We start from the raw sequence: 18,988 nt of genomic DNA on the forward strand, positions 1-18,988 counted from the left end.
CCCTCTCCACCACATGTGGGGTACTATTGCACTTGCTGGTGCAAATATTGCATTCCAGCAACTGCATTTAGGAGTCTACTGGGACGCAGGGGCTTGCTGGTAGGTAGCTGTGCCTTCTGGGACAACGTCACAGGGGCAGATGAGGGAAGGATAAATGACCCCCTACCCAGTTCCATGCCTACCCATCTCCTGGAAAACCGTAGTCCCTGGAAAGGCTCTTGGTGGCTAATCCTTAAAGTATTTGTGTGCTGCACATACTACCACTGCCAGGGGTGGCATGTCCCAGTTTGCCACTTGAGGTGACATGGAAAGTGCCTGCTGCACTGTGCCACTGCAGAGAAGCAGCATTGACATCAGCATCAATATCCAGCGAGATCTCATGAGAGTTCACTGAAAATCACCAAATCTCTTGTACTCTGTGAGATCTCGCAAGATTTTGGCTCCCACCTTCTGAGGTGGCTGCTTCACCCCACCTCATGAAGTCATCAGGCCAGCCCTGATCATTGCACAGTGTTAATGCATATGCAGGCACCTTGATAAATCATATAGAAAATACATGAATGTGCCTTGTTTGTCATTGCCTGGCTTTTGTTCCATTGTCTGCTTCAGTCTGTGTTATGAATCAACTTCACATATTTGAAATAGACCTGAAGTAGTCTAGCACATGTCTCAAGAGTGAAATCATCTTCCATTTTAAGGAAGATGAGTGATACTGGAAGACAATCTCTTCAGTAGAATTTATGGAGATCTGTGTAAGCACTGCAAGCCCAGATTGTAACATTAGCTGGGACGTTTGCGCCCAGAGGAATAGTGCACTCACTGAATTGTTTGCTTCTTTTCTGGCTCAGTTTAGCTGGGTGAAAGAAGGAATCTGTTCTGAGCAGCCTAGCTTTCTATGCTGAGGGTTAGTGAGAGTTTCACGCTTCTCTGACTATGGTGCATTGCAAAACGGCCAATTCATCACTACCTGTTTCATTGTACAGTCTGAGGTGAATGAGAAAATTGTGTCGGAACTGCTTGGCCCCAACAAAACACTCAAGAACCAGTCGGCTTGCTGGCAAGATGGCCGTGAGTTTATGAATAATTCGCATTGGGTTGTGGACAGCTGCACGAAATGTCACTGCCAGGTAAGGCATCAATGAATCATTTACTCTTCCCCACCCAATCACAAGGAGTTTCTTTTCAGCTCTGCATCCAATCAGGAGTACATTGGTACCTTGGTTCTCAAAATCAATCCATTCTGGAAGTCTGTTTGACTTCCAAAACGTTCGCAAACCAAGGCACGGCTTCTGATTGGCTGATTGGCCCCGGAAACAATGTCGACAGCTGAAACGGACATTTGGCTTCCAAAAAACTTTTGCAAGCTGGAACACTTACTTCTGGGTTTGCGACATTCGGGAGCCAATTTGTTCAGGAGCCAAGCCATTCGGGAACCAAGGTACCACTGTAATGGGCTATTTTAATAGGCACCAATCTCTTTCTGTTGGGCTTTGCACTGCCCTGTAATTTCAATTTATTATTATTATGTATTTGGCAGGGTGCCTTTGATAAACTGTTATGATGGATGGCCACATATTCTTGGGGTTGAATCAATACATCAGTGGAGCAGACTGCCACTCATGCAATGGGATTTCCCCTTCCTCTTCCATAACCCTCCAGAGCAGATTTTGGAGGAATGTAAGGAGCTGCAGAGTGGCGAAGAAAGGCAATCTGCTCACCTCACCCCATGTTGAATTCCTTGGCCTTTAGTAGCCAGAACCCTTGTCCCTCCCTCATGCTGCACCACTAACTAAATCTGGCGTCATCAGCCCTAATGGGGATGCAGCTGTACAGTTTGGCCCACCTGCTGTCACTGATGCAAAACTACAAGCTTTATTACTGATCGACTAGAGGGTGTTATAGCCCGTTCTTCTGTGTGGCATCTCATATTGCCAGTTGCATAAGTCTCTGATGGAAAATAGCATGGTGCCAGTTGCACTTTTTGATGTGCATCTTTTGTCAATAAGGCAAACTTAGGTACTCAAGCATAATCCCTGCAATGAACATTTTGCATTTCAGAGGGTTGGCCTGGAGGACCCTTGGATCCTGCCCAACTCTGCAATTCTATGATTATATTACTTTTTCCTTCATTTGAAGAATGTCCTGCCAAGAGATAGGGTATTTAGATTGACTGATATTGGAGTAATGGTTCCATGTGTTTTCCCCCCCTTTGCACATACAGAACTCTAAAACGATATGCAATAAAATCACATGCCCAGCTGTTCACTGTGTCAGCCCCACTTTTATTGATGGCGAGTGCTGCCCTGTCTGCTCTCACTGTAAGTATGGCATGCAAGGATAGCTTCTTGTTAAAAGCTTGCATAGTAGAGAAGTCTCAGCTTGAATACCTCTTGCTGGGTCTTCAAAGAGCAAGGCTGCAGATGATTCCAGCTAGACTTCCTATGTCAGTGTTGCACACTTAACTAGCTATACACTATGTGCTGTTACTGCTTGGCTGATCCCTGAATGTCTTGCCACCTGCATCATTTTCTTCATTTGATGAAAGTACCGCAGGGAATAACATATGACAGAAGGAGGAGCAGGAGAGGTGCAAGGTTTCTGACTTCTGGGATGATTGCCATTATGCTAAGGCAGGGATAGGGAACCTGTGACCCTCCAGTTATTGCTGAACTGTAACTCCCACCAGCCTCAGCCAGCATGGCCAGGAGTCAGGGCTGATGGGAGCTGTAGTCCATATTGAAGTGATCATCTTCATACAGGGATTTCCCACTTCAGTTTTTACAAGGGGAAGAGGTTGCCGGTTTACTCCTGTGTGATACTCACGTTCCATGTGAACAAACCAAGTATATCAGTGAGAAGCCTTGAGAAACTACCTTTCTCTCAGAGAGGAGAGATATTTGCATGTGGAGAGCAAATTCTCAAATGGGACACTTAAAAAGAAGATGTTATTGAAGTAAATCAAACAAAAATAACAGAGGAACAAAAAAGCAACACAGTATATCTGGGAGAGACTTAATATTAAGTTGGTACAGTACTTAAGACCATTAGGAAATCTACATATCACATTGCACTGTGCAGAGGGAGTCCTTTGTGTCATAAGATAAATTCCCACCAAACCGCATAGAATTTTTCCAGGGTCCATCAAGCTTTGGCAACATGTAATTTATGAGTTCTTTTTTTCAGTTAAAATCCACATATTATTATACTAAAGTGAATGTCACAAGTCCTGTAAGGTTTTCCATTTGGGGGCAACTGAGGTTTTGGCAGCCACTAGTAGCCACGTCAAGAGGTCCTGAGAGCTGAAACCTTTCAAATTGTTTGTCCCATAGATTTTGTAAACAAAGTGGCAGTGAGGTTGGAATGTGATGTTTGAGTATTTTGGTCATTTCTTGACAATTGTCCAGAATTTGAATACTTGTGAGCAGCCCCAGCACAGAACACTATTGGAGCACATAGCTTTACAGACCAAATGGACAATATGCTTTGAGAGTGATGTGTAAGACAAACAATGCCAACAATAATAATGTGTAGCTGGTTGGGCTGTGTCTATTCAGTGCTTCAGGCTGTATATGGGCTTAAGCTTTGAAGAGCTAACCCAACAGATGCATTGGTTCACCTGTTTATTTTGGCTTATTTTTTGGCTCCCTAATGTATCTGCAAATTCCAGCAGGCTTTTACATGTGAACAAGACAGTTCAGGGCACCTCTATGATTCTTCTGATTTGCAGCTGACGACAGTGAAGAAGGCTGGTCACCCTGGTCTGAATGGACAGAATGCTCTGTCACTTGTGGATCTGGAACCCAGCAACGAGGAAGGTCATGCGATGTCACCAGCAATACTTGCCGAGGGCCCTCCATTCAAACAAGAACATGTTCCCTCGGGAAATGCGACAATCGCAGTGAGTGTTTGTAATGTCAAGCTTTTATCTTTGTAACTTCTCCTTTGCTTCTCAAATGCTACTAACCTGGAATCAATCCTGTATGCAAAAGAAACACATCCACGCATGAAAAAGCTCATGTGACATTTTTTTTTAGATTCATCAGATGTTAAGATGTGACCTGAACTACTCCCCTTACCCACAAGGCAAAGAGGTAGATAATAGATAATTGATAGGTGAGAGCACTGCTCTTTGTGGCCCACATAGGACTATCCAGCTAAGGTTAACACATGGGGGCGGTAAACATATGGCCACTTTGACACTGATAGACATGGCTGAAAGTTGGTGTGGACTGTCAGTTAATCACAGCTGCCATTGGTATTTGTACTGCAGATACAGTTTTCCTTATGTTGCTAGCCATTAAAGGGGAATTTCCATTAGAGCCTTTGAGGATTTAGGGACAGGGCCTTGAACTGTGATTCTTTTTCTCTCCTTGATCAGTACGGCAAGATGGCGGCTGGAGCCACTGGTCCCCTTGGTCTTCCTGTTCTGTGACCTGCGGGGTAGGCAACATAACTCGCATACGTCTCTGCAATTCCCCCATCCCACAGATGGGTGGGAAAGGCTGCAAAGGAAGCGGAAGGGAAACAAAAGAATGTGAAGGAGTCCCATGTCCGAGTAAGTGTTTTGGTTTGAATTCTCAGCCTCTGATAAGGCTGTAGTCTAGATGTCAACATTACTCAAGCTGAAAGAACCTATCCTATACATTTGGGATCAGCAACTGGGGCTCTATTAGACTGAATCCACATCTACTCGGTCCAGTATACCTGAAGGAGCGTCTCCACCCCCATCATTCTGCCCGGATGCTGAGGTCCAGCGCCGAGGGCCTTCTGGCGGTTCCCTCATTGCGAGAAGCAAAGCTACAGGGAACCAGGCAGAGGGCCTTCTCGGTAGTGGCGCCCGCCCTGTGGAACGCCCTTCCAGCAGATGTCAAAGCGATAAACAACTACCTGACATTCAGAAGACATCTTAAGGCAGCCCTGTTCAGGGAAGTTTTTAACGTGTGATATTTTACTGTATTTGTGGTTTTTATGGAAGCCGCCCAGAGTGGCTGGGGAGGCCCAGCCAGATGGGCGGGGTATAAATAATAAATTATTATTATTATTATTATACTTGGCCCTTCAGATAAAGTGATAAAAAGTATGCATGCCATAAAGGAATCTATGGCAGTAGAACTTTCCGGCACACTATTTTAGAGGGTCTGCCTTGAATGGGCAACTTTTTACTCACTTTTCAAAGTACCCCTTCTGGAAAGCTAGTTACTGTGCAAGGCAATAAATAGATTATGTAACAGGTGGTGTGGTGGCATCATTCATCTGACCTCTGGTCTATCAGGAGGTAGAGGGGGGAAGCATGAGTTGGCATGGTGGAAATGCACCAGTGAGAACACCAGACCAACTCACTCTACTGCCTCCCATTCCTGGTAAGAGGTAGCGATGCAGAAGTCAGGTGACTGATGGTGCCCCACCACATGGTCCACTACTGAATAGAATATCATAACATTCTACTAGACTTAGGCTGCATTTCTGTGCACATTTACGAGACAGTAAGACCCACTGAAATTAATGGAACTCACCTATGTAGGTGTCCACTATTTGCTCAGAGGTTTCCTAGGTTTATATTGGATAGTGTAGATGTTCTACAATTGATGTTCTATAGTGAAAGCCTAACATTATTCTCATTATTTGAGTTTAACAACATCTACATGAAAAGCATGTTCTAGCAGGAGAGTGAAATCTACAGTTCCATATTTAACCAGTAATGAAATTCAAATAGAAGAACCTCAGTCTCTGTCATGAAATTTGCATCTTTCTATTATCTTTACTTCAATGAAAATGGGCTGAAACTGCTATAGCCTGAGGATGTGCAATATTTTGAAAAACTGATATCTACTTTTCAACTACTAATTGCTTCTTCACAACCTATTTGTTGATCATTCTTCCTGATTTGTTCGCCTACAGTTTGCAGGGAGGTTAGACAATGTCAGCTTTATAGTGAGCATTCATTCTGATTTATAACTTTATAACAACATCTTCCAGATCTTTCCTCCATCAATTTCTGTACTGCAAAATGTATTGGGTTTTTTGGGGTGGTGGTGGTGGAGGGTGTGAGGGTAAAGCAGATTTGTTGTGCAAGAGCACCAAATCTACTTTGATTGTGCAATTTGAATTTGCCAGGGTGCATCTGAATCCCACTTGCAAAATCACACCCAGGGTCTTTTCTATGAAAACGACATAATTCGGATTTGTTGCATGTATTTGTATATATGCATGGGCAAAGTCATGTGGAGAGAAAGCTGGGATAGATTACTATGTGAGCAAAAATATGCATTCCTTCCAGACTGCCACTTGTCTTATTGGATCCAGGGGACTGAAGAGGCTGCCATCTATAACCCTTTTGTTTTAGTTGCCCCATTGAAGTGAATGGGGTACTTCTGAGTAGGAGGATTGTGGATAATGGCCAAAACAGAGTTTGCAATTTGAGCAGATTTTCAATTTGAGCAGATTCTTTTCAGGTTCTTTGACTAGACCAGAAAGACAATTTGTATTCATTGTACTAGTGAAGTGGCCAGGTGAAATAACTTCTTGAATCACTGAATGACACCACTCTGTGTGGTCAGTGTTTTGTTTTCTTTTCTTGACTGTACTGTGTTTGCCCATGCTAATTTTTTCTGTTGTCTGTCCTACTCCAGTCAATGGTCGATGGAGCCCTTGGTCTCCTTGGTCTGCATGCACTGTTACCTGTGGCGGAGGCATTCGGGAAAGATCTCGTCTCTGCAACAGCCCAGAGCCTCAGTATGGTGGAAAGGCATGTATGGGAGATGTCATTCAGCATGATATGTGCAACAAACAGGATTGTCCAATAGGTGAGTGTGGAATGTGCTGGATTAAACAAAGATACCCAAGTATACTTCATGCCTCACATGGGATCTGGTTCTCCAAACCATTCTGCTAGATCAGCCTAAGATTTTTGGAGCAGCAACTGCACAGTGGCAGAACATAGGATTTGTATGCAGCAGACTTTGGGCTGGGTTCAACTAATGGGTCTTGCTTGTGGAAGCTCACACAAGGACTTTTGCCAGCACAATGGGGCTTTCTCCCCACTCCCGCTGATTGGCTTGGGATGTGTGTGTCAGAAGAACACCAAGAACAGTGCATGGGGGAAGGAGAGGAGAGATTGCTACTCTAGCACAAGCCTGACAGAACAATTTCCTTAATGCTATATTGAATTCCTTCTCTGAGATTCAGTCACTGCCATCTCCAGTTAAAAGGATCTTGGCTGAGAGTGCTAAGAAAGGCACCTGCCTGAAACTGGAGAGTAGCTTCTGGTCTGGAGTAGACATTTTGAGCTAGGCAGTTTCAGACATACTCCATCCTTACTGCTGTGCCTTCATATACAACTTGTCCTTTTGGCATCGTCTATCTGGGACTGGTATAAAATATATTTGTAGTAAATTTTAATACAGTTGCTTTGAAGTGTGTGGGGAGATTTCATATAGAAATGATGTAAAGCTGTTTTTCTTCCTCTGTATTCAGATAAGGAGATTGGCTTAGTACGGACACAATTAATGCTCTTTCCCTTTGCTTTGGCAGATGGATGTTTGTCAAACCCTTGCTTTCCCGGAGCAGAATGCAACAGCTTCCCGGATGGTTCTTGGTCATGTGGTGCATGCCCTGCTGGTTACCTTGGAAACGGAACAGTCTGTGAAGACCTTGATGAGGTAGACACAGTTTTGGTTCATACAGAAATGCCGCTTTGACCCCACCCAATGGAAACACTTAGCCAACTTCGTTGGAGGTTCCTCAGTGATATAACTCAATACTTCTTTCTGGTTGTGTGTGTGTCTTTGTTTTTTGCAGTGTGCAGTAGTGCCAGACGTTTGCTTTAAGTTAAATCAGAACCACCGTTGTGTAAACACCAATCCTGGATTCCATTGCTTGCCATGCCCTCCTCGCTACAAAGGAAGTCAGCCTTATGGGGTGGGCCTAGAGGCTGCCAAGAAAGAAAAACAAGTAAGTGCTGTTGAAAGAAGGCCAGTAACGGGGTGGAAAATGTGATACATCTGCTATGAAAGTATGGCACAAAGAGGGTGATGAAGTATCAGTCCTAAAGACTTCATTGTCTTGGAGCATCTCGAAATGAGCAAGAGTGCAGCTTGCATGTTTATAATGTACCCCTTAGATTGGAAACCTGGCATTCAAAACCACTCCAAACTTTTTAATAAATAGATCTCAAAAGTCATTTCTTTATATTAAAAAAAGGGGAAAAGATTAGGGCCAATTGAAAAGGGCCAAGAAGGTGTAACAGTACATAAGCGGAGAGGGATTAATTCTTCATATAGCACAGGATGTAATGATGGCCGCTAACTTGGATTAATTTTAAATGGGATTAGAGAAATCTATGGAAAGGCTACTAGTTGTGATAGCTATATATTACCCTCAGTAACAAAGGCAATATGCCTCTCTGACTGAACACAAACAGGGAGAGTGCTCTCGCGCTCATGTTCTGTTTCTGGGCTTCCCATGCTCATCTTGTGAGAACAAAATGCTGGAGCAGATGGGTCTGATCCAGAAAGCCTGTTCTTATGTTAGCCCTTCAGCCACAGGTTCTTCACTAACATATTCTTAATGCATTGCACTTGAGAACCAGCACAATTAATATAAGGGATTGTTTGACACACTCTGTATGAAATAGGTCACTTTGGGGAGATCTTTATTCAGTGAACACGAAAAAATGCAACTAAATTAGATTTGATAAAAAGACATTCCCCACCCTCATTTTAAAATAGTTTCATTGTGTTTTACTCAGTCCCTTCATAGTTCTCCGTGTTCTGGCTGACACGGTTTGTGAAGTCTAAATGTGAAACATCCGTTAATGTTAAACTACTCTAGCAAAGCTGTCAATCAAGACAATAGCAATACAGAAGTACCAGTCAGGACTTGTGGAAAAGAAATCACAGTCCATTAGGCTGTCTCTCTATGTAAAAACAAAAACAAAAACCCAAAGGCAGCTAAATAGCTGGTTTGGTGCTACATCCTGAAACTGCTGCAAAGGAAATGGGTGGGGTTGATTTACGTTAGTTAATGACATCCAGAATCAGCAGATGTAAGAGAATTTTGTGAAGTAATGTAAAATTCTGCTTAAGGCGACCCTTTAGTTAAATAAAGCATTATTCATAATTACTGCATTGACAAACGTGTGCAGCTAATTAGCTCAGTCAGCAAGGAAATGTTCCTTGAGGCTCTGCCCAGGATTTTAATAAAAGGTTGTTAAATCTGAGCCCAGCTAAAGGATGTGTGGCTCAAAGCTCAACAATATTATGGGAAACTAAAACCGCTGTTTATCTACTCTTCTGAATAATCAGATATTTTGGATGCTTCATGTGTCATTTGAGTGTGTTGCCTGCTTGACTATCGGTACTGAAAACTGTTTAAAATGAGGCATTTGAAAAACAGACATTTATGGCCAACTTAGTTGAATTCAAATTTGGCTTTGAATGGCTTTTCCAGCACTATGTGGAACTGAGTAGGTCTTGCCAGCCAAAGCATCTCTTCTCTTGTGTTGTTATCACAATTCTCACCCACAGATACTGTTGTGGTCCCAGCCATTCCAGGCAGGTTTTCCTGGTCCCAGCCACCATATATTGTTCTGTTCCTAAAGTCACCTGTACTGCAAAAAGCATCCTGCAAATTCTTTTCAAGTATTGTAACTTGCTACGATGAGGATGACACCAAAGCAAATATATAATAAACAAGCGCATGTCCCTGTAGCTCATAATACATTTATTTAGAGAAAATAAAATGGGATACCTTGCATCAAAGCATCACTGTCTCCTCCTCCAATTTAGCTGGGGTCTGGTGCTGCAGTTGACTTAGCTTAATTTAGCCCCAGACCTGCAGTACCCTTATGCCCCTACAGAAGCATGGTCTGAATGATTATGATTTGCTTTTTCAGGTATGTGAACCTGCCAATCCTTGCAAAGACAAGACACACAACTGTCACAGGTCAGCTGAGTGCATCTACCTTGGGCATTTCAGTGACCCCATGTACAAGTGTGAATGTAGGACAGGCTATGCTGGTGATGGATTCATTTGTGGTGAAGATTCTGATCTGGATGGATGGCCCAATCATAACTTGGTCTGTGCTGCCAATGCAACTTATCACTGCATAAAAGTAAGTAAGAAGCAATGGAAATGCCATAAATGTCTCACTGAAGGGCAGTGAATGAAGGGCAAGTCTAGTGATAGCCTCCAGTGACCATCATTTTCTGAACCATTTGTTAGGCCACTGTTGAAATAAATATTTTTCCAAGGTTGGTAGGTCTCTCAGTTTAGAGAATCTGTCCATTTTGGGCTCCTAGTCTACCAAAATTATATTCCTCTTATGATCCACCAAAAAGATATGACTGGATAGACATTCCACTGAAATAGTTGAATGCACAATGTGTTGTTGTTAAAATTTATATACTGCCCTATACCTGGAGGTCTCGGGGCAGCTCATTGCTTCATGCAAGGGCAGTGCTTCTGTCACCTTGCTACAACATCCTTTCATCACAAAATATGGCTTAGTCAGGTTACTGATAACATACCCTCTCAACAGGTTAACCAAATAAACCAGTGAAAAGCAGATGAGTAAGTGCTGAAGACACCCTTTATCAAACCAATACAGTCAAAAACAATACAGCACCAAAGTATATCACACCCCAACAGCAACTGAATTGAAACAAACCAGAATTTTGTGCCTTAATTTAAACTTACTTTAAACTGCAAGAAATGCTTGTAACTTGAATCTGAATGTGACTTTATAAGACTGGGGGATGGATCTAGGAATGGATTTCTCTTTTCCTGCTTTTCCATGAACAGGGAGGGAGTATTAAATGTTCCTTGAGCATACAATTGAGATGTCAAATTCTTTCAGCCCTGGCTAATGTCTGCTCATTTGTTAATGTGACCAACTCAGCATATATGGTTCATTCTTTCTTTCTTTTTGGTTCCTGTCACCAGGACGTACTTCATTTGATTCAAGAAGAATCAAGAACTGCTTTCATTAAAAGACAAAAAGCAAAACTCAAACATGCGGAATTCATTTAGGGGAGGTTCTTCCCAAAAGCCAAACCCATTATTTTTGTAGTACATATGTTGATTTAATAAAGGTTAAATGCTTTCCTTTAAAGCAATCTAGCAAAAATATAAGGTGGTAACCATCATCGGATATCATTCCACTTTAGCAATATAATCCAACACAAACCAAAGGCTGCCTAAAAGTGTGTGAAAATTAATTGGATACATATGCATGTTGACTTTAGAAAAGACTTCAAAATTCCCATTTTGAATTCGCCCAGTGCTGTATTTTGGTCTCCGGAGGGGCATACAAACATTTAGTCAGAGTTTGGCATTATTATCAATTTGTGAAATAGAAGCATGTGCCAATCTGGGGTTGTCTGTTTTTACAGGATAACTGTCCTCTTCTGCCTAATTCTGGACAAGAAGACTTCGATAAAGATGGAAAGGGAGACGCCTGTGACGAGGATGATGATAACGATGGTGTTGAGGATGATAAAGTAAGCTTGTTTTCATTAACCCATCTTCTCCTTTCAGAAGAAATAAATATGGACACCATTAAGAAGTTGTTGGTATATTTGCTGCATTCTCATTTCTCTACGTCTGTTGTCAGCTATCAGAATTTAAACTGTACCATTTGGGATACCACTATTGCTTACAGATGTCGCTGATCATTACATGTTCCACATTTCAGACCAACAGAAATTCTCAAAGAATGGTGCACTCTATGGGATTTTTACAGCTGTTTTGTTGGCTTGTCGTATTCATATGGGGAAAGGTTGAAAGACATTGACTCAAGCAGAGTGTGTGAGAGAGTGATAGTCTTACATATGCCTCATTTGATGCTAATTTACTATTATTAGCTGTATTTACATGAAACCCTTGGGAACCCCAGTAGGTATATGCTATTGGATTTACAGAAAGGGAAAAGGTTGATTGGAAATATAATGGTCTCTGAGCTATGCTTACACCTCTTTTCTTTAATCTTTTTTCCTTTTTTAGGACAACTGCCCCCTGATTTTTAACCCTCGTCAATTTGATTATGACAAGGATGAAGTTGGTGACCGCTGCGATAATTGCCCCTACGTGCACAATCCTGCTCAAATTGACACCGATAATAATGGAGAGGGCGATGCATGTGCAGTGGATATTGATGGCGATGGTAAATTCTTATTCATTCTCATATATTTTTTTTCTGTTCAACATTGGAGAAACTGGTTCAAAATAAGCTATTGCTCTCACCCTTGTGAACAACTCTATCAAATCAATCCATGCATTGAAGGCAAAGGATAGGGTTGCCTCATTTTGAAGAGCAAAAAAGAGGACACTATGACGATTCTCATTTTAAATGCCCCTCCTATATGTAGGCTATAGAAGCTGTGATATATTGCTGAGGGGGGCAGGAGAAGAGAAGAGGAAAGCAAGCATTTTCAACCACCAGTTATGTCTATTATTATTATTATTATTATTATTATTATTATTATTATTATTATTACTACTACTACTACTACTATGTCTCATCCAGAAAGTATAGCCGGAGACATTTTGGCAAATTAAAAAAATCTACCCCTGAAAGAGGACGTGTCCTGGAAAAAAAGGACACATTGTAACCCTAGCAGAAGTTAGATACATTTATATGCCATTGATTTCCATATGATACAACCAACCCAGGTATGTTATTTATGCCCACTGTTTCCAAACTCATTTGCAACCTTAAGAGTTGCTGTCACAATAATAAGTGAATGCTTGGGATGGAACTGACATCATAACTAATGACATTGGCTTCCATGAACAGAAGGGGGGGGGCAATTTTTGCCAACTTCCCTTTCCCCCTGCATGGAACATAACTATTTTTAATTTTTTTGTGTGGGGAGGGGCACATAATCCTCTTCCCACTTCAGTCCATGGGAGACTCCACTAAATCAAAGAGCCTTTTATGAATGGAAGGACTCCTTTCATGAAGAGAAGGGCACCATTAGATGACAACGTATTGTATACTTTTGCAAGTATAATGTGCTTTTTCAGGATGCAGGTGATAAAGGGCATTTATGTGCTCCTTGGGCCACATGGATATCAGCTCTGATCCAGCTGTAGTCACATGCAAACAAGCGGTTAATGTGTGACTAATGACACAAGAATGTGAATTCGGATTTGGACTTGCATCCTCATCCAATGCTGATTTGGATGCATGGCTGGGTGGGCAATGATTTCTGAGGGCCACGTTCCCTTAGGGGTAATCTATCAGGGGTCTTATGCCAGTGGTTGATGTCACTAGAGCCAAAACGGGGAGAGAACATGCCTTTCCTTCTCTCTTTCTGCCACCTGCTCTCCTTTCTGACACTTGTTCTCTTTCTGTAATCCTCCTTACTCAGTGGGTTGTTGGGGACAGATCATTCTCATAAGAGGTCTGAACTGATTGCTTGCAGAAGACTGGTGTCACAGGTTGCCCACTCCCGAGGCATTTGATTTATGTTCATAGTTTTTAGTCCAGAAGTGCTACATGCACATAAACCTCATAAGTGAGATTAGATCAATAGCTTGCAACTGGAAAGGATGGCCTGTTCATTTCCGGGTCTTTGCAAAGAGCACTGATAAGTGCCGCCCATTGCTATGTCTGAATATTTCATCACATGTATGGAAGTCTCCTAAGACACAATTGCCAAATTTATACACCTTGAAGATGCAAGAAACTCAATGGGAGATTTAAGCATGTGCTTAAATAATGTTCATAACAATAAATGGGATGTAAAAGTGGGGCTATGCCCTTCTTTTTGTTTCATTTATTTGTATTAAATCAGGTATCTAGAGACTATTTCTTTCTTTAAAACTGTTCCAACAGATTTTTATATTGCTTTTTATACTATAAATATTATACATATCTATATAATTATGTATATATATAAACACACACACACACACACACACACACACACACGGTAAAGTGGAACTCCAAAATGCAAACATCATTAAAATGATAACATCTTATTGGCAAATAGTCCTTAGAATATACTAAACTCAAACCCTTTTAACCATAAAACCAGCCGGCTGACCATATAACCTCAAAAGGAAAAAATGTGAAGGGAACATTTTACATAATCATATAAAAGCATGCAGATTAATTTGTTTATTTAAGAAATTTTATAAACTTCTTAATCAAAAGAAATCTTAGTGGTGTACCTAAAAACTTATGGTTTGGTGGGGTTTACTGGGCAAATAATTTCATGGTAAAGGTTTTGCCATTTCCTCAAACCAGTTCTGGAACAGAATGGACTATTTGCATAGTCTCTCTGACAAGTCTTTAATGATCTTATAATGGGAGAGGTACTCTTTAAGAACCCATGTCCCATTTTAAAGAAAATAACATTCACTTGATATAATAATTTCAGAAGTAATGAAAATTATGGCCCAGCAATACCCATATTTTTTCTAATTATTTATGCTGTCAAATATGCTCGCATGAAGAGCCACACTTGAAGTGCCAGCCAAATCAAATGTCTTCACCCAATGTGTTTGCCAAAACGCCTTGGGAGAAAAAAGGAAATTTCTTTTGGATGCTAGAATAATAAGGATCCCAAGTTACATTTTTGGCTCAGGAAGGAGGAAAAAACCAACAGTGACATTTCAGGTTATTAAACTGGCAAACCTGACCTGAACAGTAGCCCAGTACTGAAAAAACCTACCAACCTAAATATCTTTGGTGTTTTTGGAATGCCTCTAGGCTTGTGGTTTTTGGCATGACTTGGAAGCAGAAGCTTCAGTGTCCTTAGAGGGACGTTGCTGCTGCATTTCCTGGCAGATGAATCCCGGCACTGGAGAAAAACCCCCTGTTAAGCCTCAGATTTGATTCAATAAATGTGTAAAGTGTTGGATGTGTGTATCAGTAGATATCTAAAACCCTTGAAGGCTTTCCATAGTTTGGAGTTTCCATTAACACTCATGGTTATTTATTTAGACATATCTAAATATCCAAGGCAGCTTACAATCAAAATATATATCATTGCAAAAAGAATTAAAAATACATAAACCAGTATTCCTGGAAAGGGTTTTCTTCTCGTCTCCTGCAAATATTGTAAGAATCAGCAAAAACTTTTATTACTAAAAAATAAATGAAATCTGCACAAACCTCAGGTCAGCTCAGGGGATACATTTCATAGTAAATTTTATAGTATTCATTTAGGACATTTGTTGACCGCCTAATCAACAGATTCCTCTGGACTGTTTACACAGAGTTCAAACAATAAAAATATACTAGGGGACTGCACAAACCACAAGATTTGGATCAGACCTCATTTTGCTGCTTCAGGAAACTGTTTGTCTTGGTCCAAGTTATTTCATAAGCTGCCCATCAGAGTCTTACTCTCTCCCATTCACTATTGTCTATATAGCTGTTTTCCCCTCTTTTTCATATAGGTGAATGGAATTTGCAGGCATACTAGCTCCTCTAGGAGGTAATGCTTCCTAAATTACAGGAAAATGGGTCTAGAGGCTTTCGTGTTAGACACTTTATAAAGGTTTTTTTTACTCATGGAACTATAACTTTTTTAAAACTTTGGGGCAGAATTGGATAAAATCTGAAAAGTTGGACTGCCCTATCTTGAAAGGTCTGGATGAATTGACTACCTTCAATTGAGAATGGAAGGTGATAGGTCATCAATTCATTTGTCACAAAACAGGATGGTTTTGTTCTTACCTTCTCACCAGAAAATGTGTCAGGCAAAGCTTTTATGTGACCAAGAGTTGGGCAGAGAGGGGTCAGCACAGAGCTGAATTAGGGAAAGATCCATCCTAAAAGTATTTCACCAACCATGGGACCAGCTAGTACAACCCTACAGACTTTATAGTATTTGTAGCCTTGTATAAAAGGGGTTGTAATTTAGGGAAGGCACAGCAAGACACCCCAGGTAACAAGCAAAGGACAAAGCAGTGGTGCTATCAGTTCAATATATAATGTGTGCCACCTAGCATGGAGAGACCAGGCTTAAATACAAAAGCTCACTGGGTGACCATGGTCCCATCATTGTCTCTTGGACACACTTAGTTTTCAATGAGAAAAAAATGGGGGAAATTCTCATTCATGGTTGTGCTAGTTTCTTGGAAACCAATGCATGTTGCTTTATGCAAGTGGAATCTGAACATAACCCTTTTGTTTGAATTGCTTTTCCCCCATCCTGGCAGATGTTTTCAATGAACGCGATAACTGCCCATATGTCTACAACACAGACCAGAGAGATACAGATGGAGACGGAGTTGGTGATCACTGCGATAACTGCCCACTGGTGCACAATCCTGATCAGGTAAGTAGCACATACATGGGGGGACTGAATGGATGTGAAGAACCCCTGCCTTCACCCTTGTAGAGGTACCACTACACTGTACTGTGTACTATTAACGCAGGCTGCCTTTTGCCTGCTTTGAAGGATATTTCAGCAAGGCTGGTTGTTCCTTTCTCCCCTTTTCAAGATCTAAATTCGTACCTGGTTGGATTTAGGGGTAAAGAAGGTTTTTGTTATTGCAGAGATACTCAGTGTTCCAATTATATGCTTTTGGGGGTAGATTGTTTCAAGATGCAGGAAAGCAAGAATAAAGGAGAGCTTTTGTTCATGAATAGTCTTTCATCCCTCTTCCTAACAGGGAGTCTTCTAGTTTGAGTGCAGGTTCATACATGCATCCAGCAACAACCCTGTGAGGTGATGGCTTGTATGTGTGACACCATACATCCAACACCACTCCCAGCCTGCAATATTTTCAGTGGAGGCAGCTCACACATTCAGTTCCAAGTCATGCACCACCAGAATCCTGTGCATGTCAACTCAGAAAATCTGACTCCCAGTTTCACCCCAGGAACATCTCCTGCTATTTTCTCAATTAAAGGTAAAAAAAAAGGTAAAGGACCCCTGGACGGTTAAGTCCAGTCAAACTTGACTATGGGCTATGGTGCTCATCTCGCTTCAGGCTGAGGGAGCCAGCATTTGTCCACAGACAGCTTTCAGGGTCATGTGGCCAGCATGACTAAACCACTTCTGGTGCAATGGAACACTGCGACGGAAACCAGAGCACACAGAAACGCCGTTTACTTTCCTGCCACAGTGGTACCGATTTATGTACTTGACGTAGTGTGCTTTCGAAGTGCTAGGTTGGCAGGAGCTGAGACAGAGCAACGGGAGCTTACCCTGTCACGGGGATTCGAACTGTCAACCTTCTAATCAGCAAGCCCAAGAGGTTCAGTGGTTTAGACCACAGTGTCACCCGTTTCCCTTTCCCAATTAAGCCCCAATATATACACTAGTTTCTCGCCAGGTTGGTTCTGATGAAGGAGAAGCTGGGGAGCACATGAGATTTATGTGTGAAACAAACTGTGTGCCTCTGAGAGAGATTATGTATATGTATGTGCTTTTTTATTTGGCCCACCAGGCACTTTAAAATTGGTAACACAATTCCCAGACCACAATGGGCTTTCCAGCTCTGCATTTCAGAAATGCTACGTTCTAGACTTACTTGTAATTCTATTCGGGAAGTGGGAGGGGAAACCACCCAGTTTACGTAGAATTAATATGGTTCTGTTCAGTCACAGGGCACATGTTTATATTAAAGGCAAATGTTGGTGGCAAGCGGCATGGTTTGAGGTAAATTGAATGCCCAGGTTATTTTAAAAAAGAAAGAGTGCAGCTTTTCAAGTTTTCAAAGCTCTGACACAACAGCTTTGCCTTTGATTTGGATGAATGGTCTGGAATTTCTAATTGCGCAAAGTTATTGCCGTTGGCTTCTCGGGGCATATATATACATAAAAACCCTGAAAGCAGCTGAGGTCAATAGCAGTCACTCATAACATAAGAATGCTGCCTAGGCAAGAGAAGTTTCTCACGAGAGCAGCGCCACTTTTCTCATCTGCAAAATCTTACAAAGGGGCCTAAGGCTAGAACTGAGATCTGTTGAGGACGTCAAAGGTCTTCCTGTGTGTTGGCACCAATTTCATTCATTAAAATGCCTGCATTGCATTTTCATCTTGCACTCTTCTTAACAGATACTTTGGGGGCAGATGCCAAATGCTTACAGTATGAAAACAGATGCAAAAAAGAGAGAAAAGACCACGATTCTGGAAGAATTAATGTTATGTTGGAAAAAATTGTATGAGTTAAAGATCGGTTAGAAAACATCCCTTCAAGCATATCACCACCTACCCTGATAATCCACTTCTTCAGCTTAGCCAGCCTCTGTTCTATGCAAGAAATCACGTAGAAACCATGCTTCCCAAACTTCTGATAAATGACACATTTCCTCCTTCCATTAAAATTGCAGGGATGCTATGGGCTTGCATCTGTTTGCTTTTAGGGCTATAGGTGGGATATAAATACAACGGATAAATAAAAGTAAGTAATTAAGGGTATCTGCTTAAGAGTCAGTAGATTTAAATGAGGAATTTGAAATAAGAATCTATTTTGCAAGTCTGGGATATCTCAGTATGTTTATAGAATATTACTTTTCAGATTGCCTTCATTATACATTAACATTTCTGAAGGGAACCATTAACAGTGTGATCATTTTGTAAAAATTCAAATCTTGTTTCCTGTCCCCACCTTTAGACTGATGTGGACAATGACCTGGTTGGTGATCAGTGTGACAACAATCAAGACATAGATGAAGATGGCCACCAGAATAACAAAGACAATTGTCCATACATTTCCAATGCCAATCAGGCTGACCATGACAAAGATGGTAAAGGAGATGCTTGTGATTCTGATGATGACAACGATGGCATCCCAGACGACCGGGACAACTGCCGACTCACATACAACCCTGACCAGAAGGATTCCGATGGTAAGACTATGGGTACTTTAAAGACATATACGGTGGCATATCATTTTGTGGGCTACAGTCACCTTCAGGCATATGATGGTGTGTTCCAGGGATGGAGAACCTATTCCCCTCCAGATGTTGCTAGACTACAACTCACATCATCTCTACCATGCTGGCTGAGGTTGTTGGGAATTGG

General features: G+C 41.5%; 1 protein-coding gene across 1 annotated transcript in view; it reads left to right on the forward strand.

The window, feature by feature from the left end:
• Nucleotides 1–18,988, forward strand: part of THBS2 (thrombospondin 2) — a 47,264-nt gene that overhangs the window by 14,382 nt on the left and 13,894 nt on the right. Inside the window, exons 6-17 of the mRNA XM_028723936.2 lie at nt 984–1,127; nt 2,222–2,318; nt 3,728–3,898; nt 4,379–4,555; nt 6,630–6,803; nt 7,531–7,658; nt 7,798–7,950; nt 9,893–10,111; nt 11,391–11,498; nt 12,001–12,160; nt 16,174–16,292; nt 18,579–18,813. Of these exons, the coding sequence (XP_028579769.2) occupies nt 984–1,127; nt 2,222–2,318; nt 3,728–3,898; nt 4,379–4,555; nt 6,630–6,803; nt 7,531–7,658; nt 7,798–7,950; nt 9,893–10,111; nt 11,391–11,498; nt 12,001–12,160; nt 16,174–16,292; nt 18,579–18,813 (1,885 nt within the window). The remainder of the gene's footprint in view (nt 1–983; nt 1,128–2,221; nt 2,319–3,727; nt 3,899–4,378; nt 4,556–6,629; nt 6,804–7,530; nt 7,659–7,797; nt 7,951–9,892; nt 10,112–11,390; nt 11,499–12,000; nt 12,161–16,173; nt 16,293–18,578; nt 18,814–18,988) is intronic.

Source organism: Podarcis muralis, chromosome 3 (assembly GCF_964188315.1).
Source record: "Podarcis muralis chromosome 3, rPodMur119.hap1.1, whole genome shotgun sequence".
In the NCBI taxonomy this organism is placed as follows: Eukaryota; Metazoa; Chordata; class Lepidosauria; order Squamata; family Lacertidae; genus Podarcis; species Podarcis muralis.